A 17,757-nucleotide genomic window follows, 5' to 3' on the forward strand; every position below is an offset into this window, starting at 1 on the left:
TCATCCTAAACCAGCAACCCTTCGCTCAACAGCACCATCTACAGGCCGATGAGTGTACAGTCACTAAATGTGCACATAAATGAATTTATTTTATACCCCCCCATGGATGAAATTCTACGAAACTTAGCATACCCCCAGAGGATGTCAAGTTAATCATACACATGAAATATGGTGCAGTTCTGAACATCTCAACTGAAGATAGGGGCGATTAAAGCAGAATAATATTGCATTTTCATTTTTTATGGGAGGGGCGCAAATCACAAATGAGTGATTATGGGCTAGGTTGATGTGGGCCCTTAAGAGCAACATACCATAAAAATTTCTTCATCCTCGGTGCCACGGTTCAGGTAGTTATTTAGGAAAAACTGCATTTTTTGGGTTTGGGGGGGCCCAGCGCGGGGGGGAGTGGCCCCCAGTGACCAAACAAAATTTTTCCGTAAAAGTCTAGTGGGGCTACATGCCCACCAAATTTCATGTTCCCCGGTGTTTCGGTGTCCCTGGTATCGTTGACGAAAAATTCAGAAAAACTTTGACAATCCCTATATGACCGCTTTCGCTAGCTACGCTAGCGGCGGTCATAATAAGTTAGCAATATATCAGAGGTAAGGATAATCACTGGCACGTGACAATAGCTAATGTATATAATTTAAATAAAGTCACTCAAACTTTCATATGGACGTACATTTTGAGGTAATCATCCTCAGTCACACAGCCTGTTTTATTAAGACTGTCCAGTAAATACTATTAAAGAGATCCAAAAATCCATTAACTCGACTGGAGGTTTCTGTGATTTTTCCCTTCGCATGCTATAATGATTCCGACCACTGTTCTATATAATTTTGTTTTTTTTAAAGGGAGAGAGATGAATCAGAGTTGTTTTCTGTTGTGATCAACATAGTGCCGCAAATGTTGCGAATAGAGTTAAACATCTACTGAACCCTGAACATCCCTTTGATTATGATTAACAATTAACTTGAACTACTTTTTTTTATCTGAAGCAATATAGATAAAGTACAAAAGACAGTAATTCAGGGCACTATAAAAAGATCATGAGAGGCTGTGAGGATGACAGAGCAAGAGCTGGAAACAAACATCAGTGAAGAATGAAGGGTTTAGTATGTTTACTGCTGCTGTTGGAAACCTTTGTGTGTGTCGTACAGCATCAGGTAGATGGAGGACTCAATGAGAATGAGATCAGTCAACAGCTCAGATCTGAGGACGGAAGACAGAATCCACCTCAAACAGACACTTTGAGAGATGAAGCTTCAACTGACAGCCAACAAAACTGCCATCTGTGCTTCACTGACATCCATGCAGCGCTGAGAGAACTGACCGCCACCGTTACAGAGCAGAAAGTGAACATCAGAGAACTGACCGCCACCGTTACAGAGCAGAAAGTGAACATCAGAGAACTGACCGCCACCGTTACAGAGCAGAAAGTGAACATCAGAGAACTGACCGCCACCGTTACAGAGCAGAAAGCGAACATCAAAGAACTGACCGCCACAGTTACACAGCAGAGAATGAACATCAGAGCTTTAGAGACGCAACTGAGGGAAGAGATGAACAAGAAAAATGATGGTACCTCACCAAAACATTCACTCTTTTATCAATGATCCTCAAAGTAAAACCAATGGAATACATTGCATAGTGTAAAATGTTAGTGTAAAGTTAAGTATATACTATGTAAATTTTGTTATCTATTACAATAAACAGTGTAAATGTCATTTAACAGAATCTTTATTCCTTCACAGAAATTTCAAATCTTACTCTGGGTCAAGTGGAGTTGAGAAAGGAAAATAGAGGTGAAACTGTGCTTGAATGATGTTAAATTCAGTGTATACATTCACAGCGTAATACAATAATATCACAATATTGCTTATGTTTTTCAATAACAGACAGAGAAATAGCTTTTTCAGCTGGTCTGATGCAAAGCGGTGGATATATTGGTCCTTTTACCACTGAAATCACACTAACCTACAGGAACGTCATCACAAATATAGGGAACGCCTACAACCCAATCACAGGTAATAATTAATAAAATGGAGTCATAAAACTCAGTTTATAGTAATGAAAACCCTTCTGCTCCATTCAGACCTCTCTGCAGTTGTGTAATGTGTATAAGAGAATTAAACGATCTGCCAACTTTCAAAACTATTGCACAGTGTGTTTGGTAATAAAGCAATCATACAGGAAACAGCTGATTCTGTATCTCTTGTTATTTGATTTAGGTGTTTTCACAGCCCCACTGAAAGGAGCGTACATGTTCAGAATCTCTGTATTTAGCCATGGACCAACTGTATCAGCTGCATTCATTGTTAAGAATGGAGAGCGTGTGGTTGTAGCACATGCTCATCAGCCTCAGGGTGATTTAAACTCCTCTAATGGAGTTGTGTTGATCCTGGAGGTTGGAGATGTTGTCTATGTGAGACTTTGGTCTGGCATGTGGATATATGATGACGGAAATAACCACAGCACTTTCAGTGGTTTCCTACTGTTTCCCTTAAGATAACAGGAGCTTTGCAGAATGTGATTCCAATCATTCTGAACCAGCGTATGATGAAGAATCATTAACATGATTAAGCAATATTAATGAGGACTAATGTGTGTTTGAAATTTGTAATAGATTAATGTATTAATGTATATATAAGTCTGAGGTGTTTATACATTTTACAACTTTGTATAAAGTGTTTCAGCACTGAGACAGACAGGAGCCATGAATATCACCTGTGACTCAAAAGTGTTTTGTTCAAGTAATAAATCTAATGTTAAATAATATCTTTTTGAGTGTAGTTTGTTGCTGATCCTTGATCTGTATCTCTTCACCCTACATAAGAGAATAAAGAGACTTTTCTTTTCTTCATATTTTCATAAATATTTCCCCAACAATGCTTGCTTTGATGCACTTGTTGGAAACTTTTTCTTCAGAGACCAGGAGACGTTGGGATATCTTTCAAGCAGAAGTTACTCTTTATTGAGAACTCGCCATGAGTCGCTGTAGTCATCCAAGTCTAACTAAAACAGTATACATTGTAATTTCTATACATTTAGGGGGAGGGATTTACATAGAGGTGGCATGTAAATGAAGTACAGGAGTCAGCTTGTTTCCCCTGCCATGATCTCATCAGCAGAACAGTGTAATTCAAATGCATTGATGCTAATCCAATCAGCCTGATTCATTTAAAGCAGGGGTGGGCAAACTTTTTGGCTCAAGGGCCACACTGGGTTTTCAAATTTGACAGAGGGCCGGCCCAGTAGCAGATTATTTCAGATAAATCTCTGAACGTGCGTATCTATACCACTAATTTTATTTCTCGTGCCATTTATATGCCAAAAATGTTTTTTGCGTGCATATGCTAAACCCCTTGGTTAGGATTAGGGGTGCGGAGTGCGTGCCTATTACACGCCATAAAGTGCGTATCATATGCACGTGAAAACTGCGTATCATAAGCACTACAAATACAATTCGTGGTATTCGCACTTTCATGAGATCGGGCTGAGCAAACAGACATTTATGTTGTGGCAACGTCTGTGCGAAATTCAACAACTGAGAGACGACATTCTGACAATACATTTTTTTATGCTAGATATCGCCCATTTAGCATGTTATGTCTTGATGTTAATTTTTAATTAGTCAGATGTTAGATAATTATAGCCTATACTTTTTAAATATTGTTTATCCTTATTATTATTTAATGGGCCTAAAAGTACATTTGTTATGTTAATTCAACTTTATTAAAACTGCATGGCAATTTGCAATTCCAAAAGTCATACATTTGTGGAAAAAAAACGAAATAAACTAATATACAAATTTATTTTAAGAATAATAAAATAAAATATAAAAAGCAAAGGCAGATCAGAACATTTAATGAAAAAAAAGGAAAGGGAAAGGAAAAACTAAGGTGTGCACACGGTTACCAAAAATTTTTTTCTCTGTGAGTTTCCAAAAAAGGAAAAAACATTAACGTGCAACAAGTCTATGCGCTTAAGTCGCTGTCTGTTTGGTTTCCATGGTGACGCGTGCTTGTTACGTGACGCACGCACCGCAGCCACAACAGCGCTGAATGAATGATGATCTGCTTTTATGTAACGTTAATTTTTCCTTTTTTACATTTGTTAGCTATGGCATGCAATATCTGATATTCCGATTGTCAAATATATGCAACGCAATATATATATATAACGCAAAGTATTGCAAGAAAAAAGGCTAAATTAATGCAATCTTAAGACAATTTTTAAATACTCAGCGGGCCGGATTAAACAGCCTAACGGGCCGTATGTGGCCCGCGGGCCGTAGTTTGCCCACCCCTGATTTAAAGGGTACATAACATACACAGTTTCACCTACTCTCATGTTAATCTTGAGTACCTATAGAGTAGTAGTGCATCCTTCATATCTCCAAAAAGTCTTTAGTTTTATCATATTTATAAAAGAAAAATACAGCTTTCCGATTCTCTCCAGAAAAAGCCGAGCTCCTGGAGGCGTGCCGTGGGCGGAGCTATAGAGTCAACATATATTCACTTATGTGCTGATTTCCAGCAAAAGACAGAAATCTGATCAGTTGTACTTACATGAATGGGGTCTTTTATCACTGGGAAAGCTCCACGTTTTAATAGCAAACGATTTGCAAATCCAGTGTCGACCTGGGCCTTGTTAATAAAACATTCGTCACTTAGGCCCCGTTTACACGTACATGGTTATTTTGAAAAACGGAGATATTTCCCTTCGTTTGCACCCTTCGTTTACACGCAAACGGAGGATTCGCCAATGAAACCGATTCTTTCTAAAAACTCCGGCCAGAGTGGAGATTTTGAAAATCTTCGTTTGCACGTTTGCATGTGAACAGAGAAAAACGGAGTTTTAGGCAGCGACGTCACAGAATGTGACTATTTTCAGGATTCTGATTGGCTAAGGTGGGCTTGAGCTTCTCGTTACACTGCCACCTACAGGTTTGGCATGCTCTTGACAGCATATACACAGGTTCGTGTGCACGATGTTATTTTTGAAAACGAAGAGGGGAGAAATGTCCGTTTATGAAAATAGCCATCCACGTGTAAACGTAGCCTGAAATGACCAGAACACACAACCGCACTTGCTACACTCTGTTGCTGCCCCGGAAAAACAAACTGCATCCACTGTTCCTGCAACGCTGGGTTCTTTGGGAAGCTGAACACGATAAGCTTTCCCTCACATCCAAAAACACACTTTGAAGAGACATTCTTGAACAAATCCTATGCAGCGCTGGCGATGATTTCCTGTTGAAGCGCGTTGATGTGCGCGGTCTCGCTCTCCTCTGGTCGACGTGTGCGCGGGCGCGCTTTTCTGAGAGAAATGCTCATATAAGGAGTTCCACTCTCGTCTACGTCATTAGATCCACGATCGAAAAAAATCAGCCGAAACTTGTACCAACCAATTTTCGGCACAGAAATTCTCCGTTATTCGTCCAAAATATTTTTTTAAAACTTTGGCCATGTTTAGCATGAGAATCCATCTCTTTAACACTGTAAACAACTCTGAATACATGAAACACCATTGTACCCCCCCTTTAACTTACAATAGAGCGAAACAGGACTGGCAGGAATCTCATGCTCAAACCGCTGATATCATCATCATCATAACCTTAAATGCTAAATTCAATCTCTCTACCTTAGTTTTTCATGTGATGTTATGTAAAGAAATACGTATGTTTAAAAAAAAAAATTTAATAAATTTTGGTGACATTTTTTTCCCAGGCCCCCGTACATTTCCAACCTTGTTGTGATAATCAAAATGTTGTATTTCCAGGTAATTTGGCTGAAACATCAGCTGCGTCACTCCTGTTTCACCTTGTAAACAATCTTTGAATTGTAGTCCGTCACACGTCTTTTGCACTTGCTCTGACTGAAGCAAAGTCTTTGACTGAAAGCGTAAAAAGCAACCGATCGCAGTTACGAAACGTAACTGCTGCTCAGTGTGCATTTTGGGAGCTGTACTTTTTATTCCGAATCTATTACAGATCTATTCATGAGAATCGATCGGGTCACTCGCACCGGTGCGCCCAAATATTTTTTCACAGTCACACGCAGTAATTTTCAGTCGCAGTGTAGAGCCCTGTAGAGGGGCGATTCTAGGATTTTAATTTTAGCCCCCCTAAAATGAAAATCCTAGAATCGCCCCTACACAGGGCTCTACACTGCGACTGAAAATTACTGCGTGTGACTGTGAAAAAATATTTGGGCGCACCGGTACGAGTGACCCGATCGATCAGCCGGGTCCAATGAGGGTATGATTTATGATTTGAGGGTATCATCAGCCCCCAATGAGGGTACGATTTAAAAAAAAAAGTAACACTTTAGTTTAGGGTCTAATGCTCACTATTAACTAGTTTAATTAACATGCGTATGGCAGTGTTTTATAATCACTGAGGTCCCGAATGTGAGGTGGGCTAGTTAGGGGGGTTCGGGGGAAATTTTAATTTCTCTGATCTACATATGTGCATTTTAAAATGTTTTGAAGGCCAAAAAAATTGGATAACAACAGCTTTAAAACCATGTCAGTGGGCAGCTGATTATTTTTTTCCTCCTCATCAGCATCACTCTCTTTTTCTCTTTGTTTTTCTCTTGCCCTGTCTCTTCCCCATCTAAAACTGAGCTTTGACCGATATAGGCTTTTCATTTTTGTCAGTCAGTCAAGAAAGTAAACATAGGGTCAACTTATAGGTTGATTTATGAATAATTTTCTAAGACACGTTCATTTACTGAAAGCGACTAGGAAAGCTAGGTAACTAACTTTATTAAATTCATTCACAATATGTAGGCTACTCATTCATTAATGATCTTATGGTTAATACAGGTCTTTATAATCAGATAGGTCCTAAATTTGAGGTTGTTAGGGGGTTCAAATTTTTTATTTCTCTGATATGATGATTTCAAGATGTTTGAAGGTCAAAAAAAGGATAAGAAATAGCTTGAAAACCATGTCAGCGGGGCGGTGGATTATTTGTCAATATACCTGCTCTCTCCTCATCTTCATGACCCTTTCTTTTTCTCTCAGTCTTCTCATCTTGCCCCGTCTCTTCCCCTCCCAAATCTTTTTTATTTTTTTATTTACTGAAGGCTACAATTTGTATTAAATTCATTCTCAATATGTACACATTCATCATTAATCTTGTGCCTAACATGATAAAAACGGCTTTGTTAATGTGTCTTGTCGCCTAACAATGACAGTAAACTAATTACATTAGCCTACATGAGTCACGCTACATAGGCCTATTTTCAGGTCAAACTGGCGAAATTAGACAAAAGTTTATTAGTTTGCCTGATTACTTTTGTCATTCGTTAAACATTTATGGCCTAAAACAGATGTCAAATATGAAATGTTTGGTTTAGCTACTTACATCTCATCTCGCACTCGACCGTATTAAACTGAAGCGTCGAGTCGCGCTGCTAAAGTTTGCGCACTGCAGAGTCTGTGAACATAAACCCCGCCTACTTTGATTTGATTGGTCATCTCAAATATTCTGACATTGACGAGCAGTGACAGAACAATGAAGCTCAGATGAACACACACACACACCCTTGTCCTCTGTTTCTGACGTGCGCTCTGCTCAGCGCCGCTGCGGATTGCAGATGAAGAACGCGCTGAAACTGATTATAACAACACTGAAACAAACACGAATCTGTGTAGCCTACACTTAATCACAAATTTTTAGGGGGGCTAGGCAGAAGTTTAGGGTGACACTGTGCAACCATATCAATTCGAACCGGACTCGGACCCGGAACACGATGACGGCCCCGAAGAAGTTCGACAATTAAGGCTCGAACAGGACGTTTCTGAATGGTTGATTAACGTAATGTCTCTTTTATCTATCTTTGTGTGTACTGGCAGGGTAGAGTAGTGAGATACGAACGCTATGTGTTTACTGATGTAAGTTATACGTTAGTGAAATGACAGATTGATGTTACAGCTCATGGTCATGAAAAAAAAAAAAATCGGTAAATGTAGGCTTGTCAGTGATGCGTAACGTTATTTATGCAGTGTTAGATACAACTGTCAGGGCTGAAGCACTGACATGAGGTCACGGCAGGAATGTTTTTAACAGTAGTTGAAGGACACCTAAGACTTTTTTTTTTTATGTACGTTAAAGGGATAGTTCACTTTGAAATAAAATGTTGGTATGTTTTAGCTTACCTCAAGGGCATCCAAGATGTAGGTGTCTTTTTTTCCGCAGTAGTTTCAATTTTGATATTTTTAGGCAACAGTCTGCGTACACGTCACACAATAGGAAGCGCCCACGCCTTCAGATCACTTGAACGTGGCTGTGTTATTAGAGGTAAAAACGGTATAAATACTGTTCGTTTTCTCACATAAACCGCTCGTTTCGTGTCTTAGGCCATCAGTGTGTACTTACGATGGGGAATTGTTTAATTTGGACGATGGGGAATTGTTTTAATTTGGACTCTGTGCATGCTCTTTGAGACAGTGACCGTAGACCTGCATTATAGGACTGACAGACAAGAACGGTTTGACCTAAAAATATCAAAATTGAAACTACTGCGGAAAAAAAGACACCTACATCTTGGATGCCCTTCAGGTAAGCTAAAACATACCAAAATTTAATTTCAAAGTGAACTATCCCTTTAATGTGCAGTGCAGTACGAAAATGTTTTATGTTTTAAGAAAACATTCAAGTACATCTAACATAGTATTGTAACTTCATTGATATTCCTGTTCCAGGTGTCTTTGTGGAAATTGTGGGCAAATGCCTACAGAGGCTGAGAATATATGCTACAGGGAGATACCACAGGTACAGTACTTTTCCTAAATTGTATTGCTATTATGCAATTATCTTGTAAAAATATCAGGGCAGTTACCATATTCATAATTTGTAGGTTTTAAGAAGATTACAGCAGCTGGAAAATCCACCTCAATGTATGGTTGATCATCCAGGCCTGGAACCTGTTTGTTTAAATCTGTTCTCGCTTCAGAATGCATTAAACATCTACCGAGCAGACTATGGGCCTTTAGGTTTAAGGGGAATGGAAAGGTAAGTTGTGTTTTGATTTATTTCAGTCATAATTTTCTATTGTAACATAAGAAACTGCAGTGCAAAGCATAAAGTTCACTATGGGTAACTGATCAACTCTAGTGTAATTATTAATAACCACGTAACATACCATTCAGCATTAAATACCAAATAATGAATAGACACAAAACTGTTTGGACTAACATTTATTGACAGAAATACTGTTTTACTAAATTCCACAGAGGTATGTAATAAGTTATTAACAAACAAAAATGCAGTAACAGCAAAAATAATTGCCAAAAAACAAACAGCAATAAAAAAATGAAATTATGACATTAGATAACATTAATTTTCACAACAAAAAATGGTTAAATTTTCTCAGCCGTTACAGGTTTTTGGCATACAGAAGTTTCGTCAGCTGGTGTTGGGGCATTCTGGGCTGGAGAATCAGGGTTGTGCTGCCCTCCTGTGTGGTGCGACGAATACGGGCAGAGTTCCCTAATGCACATGGACAATATGTAGGGTTCAGACCTGCCCCTTGATTAAACCTAGACACGTAGCTGTTTATCACTTCCTGTTTGTCTGGTTTGTCAAACTGGGACAAGAGATTCTCAGGTATGGAGATCTTCAGGATATCATCCATGTAAGGGGTTGGGTCCACAACAACGTTCTCAAAGATAATTTCCAACAGGTTGTCCACGTAAAAAAATAAAATAAAAAATTGTTGTTATTTTCAGTTTACTCTGAAGTTGAGTTGCTCACTTAGTGTTGTGGCTACATGGTTTTGTACATAAAATTAGGGCTGGGTAAAAATATCGATTCATCAATGCATTGCAATTATTTGTTTCTCAATTCAATATCGATTCATCAAATCCTATGAATCAATTCAGCCCGCCGGCCAGTGGCGGCGCTGTGGGCAACACACTAGTGAGAGCGTTCAGCGTTGTACAAGCAAGCGGCAACCTCCCCGTCTCTTACAGCAGAAAAAAACATGTTTACAGCCTGGATCTCTATGTGGCTTCGGGTCTATACAGCTAATTTTGCCCTTCATAACAACTGTGAGGAGGGTGAATTTTTTTATAACTCATCCGTTTAGTTGATTAATATTTAAAGTTCTGCATAATTAAGGGTGTAGCCACTTGAGTGACAGATGGATTCCCGCTGATGTCAATGCTAGCCGTTTGTCTGCTGTTAACGTTACTAGCCGTCACTTCACCTAAGCAAATGTTGCTGCTGAACTTGCCATCTCTGCTGTGTTTTGTGCTTTTTTCCCGGGATTATTTCATACAATTTAATACACCCATTAATGTTACTTCGCCCACGGCTTAGGATTCCGTCGTTGTCGTCGAGTATCGTTCAAGAGAACAACCAGCGCTGTATTACAGTTGTTTTCCTCTGTGAACATGCATTAATGGATGTCTGACAATTTCGTTGCTTTTTGGAGTTTTCAGATTTAAAAACGTCAATAAAGGCTCGTTCGTTCTGCTCTCACGGAACAGATCGATTATAATATGTTTATACCGTCAGGTTAAATCATGCAGGCGTCGGCGCTTTCTCCGTCCATGCTATAAATGCACATCCACGAATGAGCGCGGATTTTTTAGCGCATTTACTTGAACTTCATAGGCAATATATCTACGGTTTAATCCATTTGAGAGGCGGCCAAAATCAGAATTTAAAGTGGACTGAATAAGCTCTCTACGAACTTGACGAGCGATGCCGCGCTGACATGTATGCACATAAATCACCACACACACTCTCTCAGAGTAATATTAAGTTACTGCATAATGTTAATACATTTTCAACTAACAGAATAGTACAGAATCACGATACACTGTCTCACTTGTAGCCATGTTTTTTAAACTATCATAATATTTCGAAGGGCAAAAATAGGAACTTTTAATTGGCAGTGTTATTTATTGTGTTGACAAAATAGCACTTTGTAATGTTATAATATATGGTTGCACTTTTTTTATGAGTATGCACATTTTGTGCTTCTGTTTACATTTATTTTATAACTTGAATGTATAGGAAGAAAGAAATATACACTGCTCAAAAAAATAAAGGGAACACTTTTTAATCAGAGAATAGCATCAAGTCAGTTAAACTCCTGGGATATTGATCTGGTCAGTTAAGTAACAGAGGGGGTTGGTAATCAGTTTCAGCTGCTTTAGTGTTAATGACATTAACAGCAGGTGCACTAGATGGGCAACAGTGAGACAACCCCCAAAACAGGAATGGTTTTACAGGAGGAGGCCACTGACATTTTTTCCCTACTCATCTTTTCGGACTGTTTTTCACCAGTTTTGCATTTGGCAAGGGTCAGTGTCACTACTGGTAGCATGAGGCGATACCTGGACCCTACAGAGGTTGCGCAGGCAGTCCAGCTCCTTCAGGATGGCTCATCAATACGTGCCATTGCCAGAAGGTTTGCTGTGTCTCCCAGCACAGTCTCAAGAGCATGGAGGAGATTCCAGGAAGACAGACAGCTACTCTAGGAGAGCTGGACAGGGCCGTAGAAGGTCCTTAACCCATCAGCAGGACCGGTATCTGCTCCTTTGTGCGAGGAGGAACATGATGAGCACTGCCAGAGCCCTACAAAATGACCTCCAGCAGGCCACTGGTGTGAATGTCTCTGACCAAACAATCAGAAACAGACTTCATGAGGGTGGCCTGAGGGCCCGACGTCCTCTAGTGGGCCCTGTGCTCACTGCCCAGCACCAGGGAGCTCGATTGGCATTTCCCATTGAACACCAGAATTGGCAGGTCCACCACTGGTGCCCTGTGGTTTTCACAAATGAGAGCAGGTTCACCCTGAGCACGTGACAGACAGGAAAGGGTCTGGAGAAGCCGTGGAGAATGTTATGCTGCCTGTAACATCGTTCAGCATGACCGGTTTGGTGGTGGGTCAGTGAGGGTCTGGGGAGGCATATCCATGGAGGGACGCACAGACCTCTGCAGGCTAGACAATGGCACCCTGACTGCCATTAGGTATCGGGATGAAATCCTTGGATCCATTGTCAGACCCTATGCTGGTGCAGTGGGTCCTGGGTTCCTCCTGGTGCACAACAATGCCCGGCCTCATGTGGCGAGAGCATGCAGGCAGTTCCTGGAGGATGAAGGAATGATACCATTGAAGGGCCACCACGCTCACCTGACCTACATCCAATAGAACACCTCTGGGACATTGTGTTTCGGTCCATCTGACATCACCTGGTTGCACCTCAGACTGTCCAGGAGCTCAGTGATGCGCTGGTCCAGATCTGGGAGGAAATACCCCAGGACACCATCCGTCGTCTCAGTAGGAGCATGTCCCGACGTTGTCAGGCATGCATACAAGCACGTGGGGGCCATACAAACTACTGAGAACCATTTTGAGTTGCTGCAATGAAATTTCAGCAAAATTGACAAGCCTGCTGCATCATTTTTTCACTTAGATTTCCGGGGTGTCTTTGAATTCAATCCTCTGTAGGTTGATTATTTTCATTTCCATCAAACGATGTGGCATCCTTTCGTTCATAACACATTACCCAGTCCATATTAGTACAGATATCCAGCATGATATTTTTCCCCATTGAGATCTGATGTGTTTTCAAAGTGTTCCTTTAATTTTCTTGAGCAGTGTACTTTCTACTATTTACAGTTACATGCACTTTAGAGGTGTTAATAAAGCACCTGTTTGTTACAGTTGTGTTTTGTATTCAACACATGTACAATAGTGTACAGTTTGTTCTGCTAAATAAACCATGACAGGAAACATACTGGGGTCAATTTGTTCTTAAACATTGGTAATACTGCACACATTATTTAAAAATATACTCAGGTAGCCTACTTAATTACTTGTGTATTTACTTATTATTGAATCGATATCGAAGCTAATAAATCAATATCAAATCGAATCGAAGCCTCAAGAATCGAAATCGAATCGAATTGTGAAATTCCTAACAATACCCAGCCCTACATAAAATTGTCTATAAGGTGTCTTGTTTAAAAAAAAAAAAATTATACAAAATTTATGTTGTGCTTCTGATATTATGTCTGTACATAGAATGACTATTTTGCATTTAAATAAAAGTTGTTACACTCACGGAAGGTTGGTTCTACTTTCACTGGCTTTGCAGAGCATTGTCCTTTCTTGTATTTTGGGAAAACCACCTTAAATAGTGGCTCTCCAGCTGCTGTCGTGGCTTGGGGACGCCCAGCATTCTTATTAAAATGTAAGGCTGCCAGGTAGAGTCTATAGAGAAGAAATAATGGTTAAACATTACCTAGGTCACACTTGCGTGTTTGAAAATGTGTATACACTCCTTTCCCACTTATACTGATTTACCTGCATAACATTCCCAGGAAAGAAAACACAACATTATTTGATGCAAAGCGCAGAATTACGTTGTGGAATGCCTCTAGTGATGAGGTCTGATGGTGAGGGCTCAGTTTTTCAACATCCTTCTGAATCCTCTTGTTTCTGAGGATCTTCTCTAATCGAGAGAAGGCAGTTGTTCCTGGTGGGAAAGTGGAAGTTATTAAACTTTATATTTAAATACAAATAAATAAGAAAATAAATAAATAATAATTTAATAATAATAAAAAAAAGATGTCTGTCGTATGCACATAGACACATCAGATATATTGACACTGCTAATAGGGTAAACACCTGCTCTCAACCACTTGCTCTTGTCCGTTGTATTGCGCTGCGGATGCAAACACTGTGGGAAAATGGGATCATCATGTGTGTGCATGTCTTGGATATGATTAAGAATTGATGTCCACTTTAGAAGCCGCTGTCCAATATATGTGTTTTTTTATACTGCGATACCACTTCTGCAGTTTTTCACTGTCTTTCTTCTGAGCAATCTTCAGCAGTTTCTTTGATACTCCTAATAATATAAACAAACTGCAATTCAGCCATGCAGAAAAATCCAGTGTTTACTGAACACAATATAATAAAAAGGAAGTTCTGGTCAAAGGTATGGTTTTGTATCATAATGTTTTGTAATAAAATTTGACTGATCTGTTTAAAAATAATAGTCTGTGAGACTATGACAGTAATTAGGCACATAAACAACACATACTCAGACAGGAGCTAATACCTTTTTCAATGTGCCATACATCGTAATACTGTGTGATGTTGGCCTCCTGCAGGTATTTTTGTATTTGAGGGTGCCGGTCTGTAACAATGCTGTCAAAAGTCACACCGTGTGCCCTCAAGAGATCAAGGCTCCTCCTCAGACCCTCTTTCTCCATGTTGTTGCTCCCTCCAACTTCATTACTCTGATTAGAAAATAAAGGGCATACATGACAATTGTTGTCAATGACTGTTATGTTAGCGAATAGCTACACAGTAAAAAATCCCTGTGCCTTTTTTTCTGTACATTTACTTTGTTACATTGCATATGCATTACATCTTGCATAAGTTTGTAATGTTAGACTCACCTGAACTAGTTGCAGATCAATAATAGTGTTGGTCCTTAGGTCCATCACTGAGTAACTTCCAAACTTGGCTGAATGACCTTTACGTAGAGAAGTAATGTTTACTTTGTATTACATTCAGTATTTATTATTTATTATTATTACTCAGTAAGTTTTGCCTTCACAGTAATATGTAAACTGAGACAGTTGTTCAGCATTTAGTACCTGGTGAATCTGCCCTCATGTCTCCAACCAGGACAATGTTCTGCTGCTGTCTGAGCTGCTGCATCATGCCATCCTGTGCTACCTTCCAGCTATGTACAATTGCAGGCTGTATGTACCTCCGGGCATGAATTCTAAAGGTGGTGTATTGGATCATTTTTAGTTTCATTGCCTGGAATATCTAGGGTCAGAAAAGAGGATTCCTTCATTTAGCATGACTTCGGGGACAGTATGTTCATTTATTTATGTTCAGGGTTGATCTTTATGATATTACTTGCAATAGTAAATTATAGGCTAAACAGTAAAAAATCTCACCAACCTACCCGTTTAACTTTGAAGAAAGAGGCACCATTGGCATACACTGCAACAGAAAGCTGGAGGTTCCCTGCAGGAGTGCTTTGTATAATTGGCTGACTATTCCATTTTCTGAAGAAGTCACAGTGTGGGCAGCGTTGTTCAACAGAGAGGAATGTGCCAAATACTTTTTTCTGTACATTGGTAACACGTTAACACACAGGGCACTGCTCAAAGAGCTGCAGCAGGCAGTTTTCATAAACGATGTAAGTCGCTGTCTTGTGAACCGGCTTTGAAGACTCAAATCTATTAGAATAATAAAGAGTTACGTAAATAATTTCCAAATTCCACATAACATAAAAAGACAAATTTATACTATCGAACTGATTGCAATCTTGAACAAAAAAATAGTCTTGTCACTTACGTCACATCTGTTGGCTTGTGACATATGGTTGTGACAGAGTCAGGTGGATCATATGTGGAATCGATAGGCTCTTCCACGTTCATACTTGAGCTGGCTCCAGAAGGGTCCTCCTCTTCCTCCTCTAGCTCCAAACGAGATCTCTTATTTGGCCTCTTTATTGGTGTAGACTAGATGATAGCAGTGGTATTGACTGGCCAACACCAATATCTGGGTATAACATAGTTGTCTGTGTGCCTGTTACATAATAGTTCACATTTTAATACCGTGTAGTAATATAAATTAAAAAAATAAAACAACAGTAAATATTATTACTGACAATAACGCAAAAAATTAATATATGACTTCACACTATATAAAATCTGGATCAGCAAACCTGTGCTTTTGTAGTGCGGACGTAAAGTTTTCATTGAGAGCTGGGTGCCAACTGTGCACAGTTTATTTTGGCTGGCCACATGTTGCACCATGTCCAATTCTTCCGATGTGCTTGCCTATACAAAAGCAAATAATTGATCAGATTACATAATTTATTCCGGCTTAATATTGAAAAACATATTTATATTATTTAGTATTTATAGTCTTGAATCATATGCATTTGCAGGATGTAAACAATATTTTGTAGGTATTGTGTTACCATTCATCTTCATGCAGTTATAACTGTTTTTTTGTTTTTTACATTAAAGTTACTTCTTAACATCAGTAACAGACACCATTATAAACCATATACAAAAGTAAGCTTAGTGTAGTATTACCACGTTAACTTTAACACCTGTGCTGTGTACACATTTTTTAATAACACCATAACGCGTTGTTCATTATAAACGTGGGATTATGAATTATATTGAGAACGTCATATATAGAAAACATGCCATAATGTACCCTGAGTGTAAACAGCCGCATTCATAATGAAGCGAGCAGCAAGCGATTTGCAAAGATTAATATAAAGATTAATATAAAGGTTAATAAAACGTTAGACTCACTTGTTCTTCTGGAGGTTCTGGAGGAACACGAATGGTTGGTACTGATCCTTTTTTGAGAAGCAGCTTTTTAGCAAATCCAGCTTTATACTGACCCTCGTTTATAAAGCAGTCTGGTGAAAAATGATTAGCGCAAACATACAAACATTCGTGTTGATCGTGGGGAATATTCCCTTCAAAAGCAAAACTCAGCCACTGCGTTTTCAGCGGTTCTGATTTAGGAATAGTAAAATGACTGCTGTGCTCCTTATTGCACCCAAGACCAGCACACCACAATCGCTTGGACGCCATTATGCTCATAGACAGTTCTCCAGGGTATCAACACTAGCTACGTTTACATGGACACAATCGGAATGAAATCAATACGATTGATGAATCCGAACACGGTGTTTACATGAATGATGAATAAAGTAATCGGGTTGATGTGCGCGTTTATATGTCACAAGTTTCAAATCGGATCTGATGTTTTGACATGCGCACACTGCACGAATATACAGAGTTTCGCGCATAAATATTCTCCTCTATTGGTTCTTTATTTGTTTTAAACAACAGACGTAATATTAATTCGTCTCTGGTCATAATTTAGAGCATATTAACCGTTTTGCCGTGCTGCTTATTGATCACGCAGTAAAAATGCCCCTCCCCACGGCCAAAACCAGTCGTCTGTGGATGAGAATCCAAAACAAGCACTGGTGGGACGTTGTCCTGCTTCACTTTACAGACGCGCGAGTGAAATGAGGATTTTAGAATGACGGGAAACTTATTAATATGACACTTTATTCAACAGGAAGAACAGCTCGTTCCGCACGTCATACGTCATTACGCTATTTAACGTCATCGCACATGCGCAGTCCTTTCAGTTTCGGTTTTCAATCCGATCAAGTGTTTACATGTTCTCTCGATCGGATTACAAAAGGGATAAACCACCCCTTTCAATCCGATCGAAATTTCATTCGGATCGAGCTCAATCGGATCGATTAAGGTGTTTACATGAAGGTTTTTTAGTCCGATTGAGCCGTCAATCCGATTATAAGTGTCCATGTAAACGCAGCTAATGACGTGTGGACTGTGATTGACAGAGCGAGGGCGGGACTGTGTTGAAACGCTGCTGTCAATCAAAGATCGTAGGAGGGGCGTCGATTTTGTGACATCACAATTTCGAACAGCTCAATTTCAGAGAGGGTCAAACATATAAGGAGATTAAAAAAAAACCACTGGATGGTTTTTTTCATTTTATGATGGTTGTGTTCAGGCACTGCCAACACACATTTCAGTACAATCAGCTTGTAAAAGTGCATGTACCATTATATGACCCCTTTAATATATTTATATTATAAAGTTTATATATATATATATATATATATATATATATATATATATATATATATATATATATATATACAGGGCCTGAAGTTAACTTTTTTGACCAC

The 17,757-nt window shown here is 39.3% G+C and overlaps 1 protein-coding gene across 2 annotated transcripts; it reads right to left on the reverse strand.

Annotated features, from left to right (window-relative positions):
* Nucleotides 1–9,205: 9,205 nt before the first annotated feature.
* LOC311081291 (uncharacterized protein) lies at nucleotides 9,206–17,429 on the reverse strand. 2 transcript variants are annotated; one of them, XM_084111763.1, is made up of 10 exons: nucleotides 16,331–17,429; nucleotides 15,727–15,841; nucleotides 15,354–15,587; nucleotides 14,959–15,235; nucleotides 14,639–14,816; nucleotides 14,438–14,514; nucleotides 14,095–14,275; nucleotides 13,659–13,881; nucleotides 13,335–13,506; nucleotides 9,206–13,241 (listed from the first exon to the last, which is right to left on the reverse strand). In XM_084111763.1, exons 5-8 carry the CDS (start codon nucleotides 14,802–14,804, stop codon nucleotides 13,757–13,759), a joined length of 549 nt encoding a protein of 182 aa, XP_083967889.1. In that variant the 5' UTR covers nucleotides 14,805–14,816; nucleotides 14,959–15,235; nucleotides 15,354–15,587; nucleotides 15,727–15,841; nucleotides 16,331–17,429; the 3' UTR covers nucleotides 9,206–13,241; nucleotides 13,335–13,506; nucleotides 13,659–13,756. The 2 variants fall into 2 exon arrangements, with proteins under 2 accessions (XP_083967889.1, XP_083967890.1); XM_084111764.1 differs by lacking the exon at nucleotides 16,331–17,429 and having other exon boundaries at nucleotides 15,727–15,881.
* Nucleotides 17,430–17,757: the final 328 nt, after the last annotated feature.

This window comes from Abramis brama (genome assembly GCF_963993115.1).
Source record: "Abramis brama genome assembly, chromosome: 4".
Taxonomy (NCBI): Eukaryota; Metazoa; Chordata; class Actinopteri; order Cypriniformes; family Leuciscidae; genus Abramis; species Abramis brama.

Coding starts and splice junctions, on each gene's coding strand:
- LOC311081291 (XM_084111763.1), bottom strand. CDS start 14,804: ATGAAACTAAAAATGATCCAATACACCACCTTTAGAATTCATGCCCGG. Junction 14,515..14,638: donor CATGAGGGCAGATTCACCAG/GTACTAAATGCT, acceptor CTCTACGTAAAG/GTCATTCAGCCAAGTTTGGA. Junction 13,882..14,094: donor TGTATGGCACATTGAAAAAG/GTATTAGCTCCT, acceptor TTATATTATTAG/GAGTATCAAAGAAACTGCTG.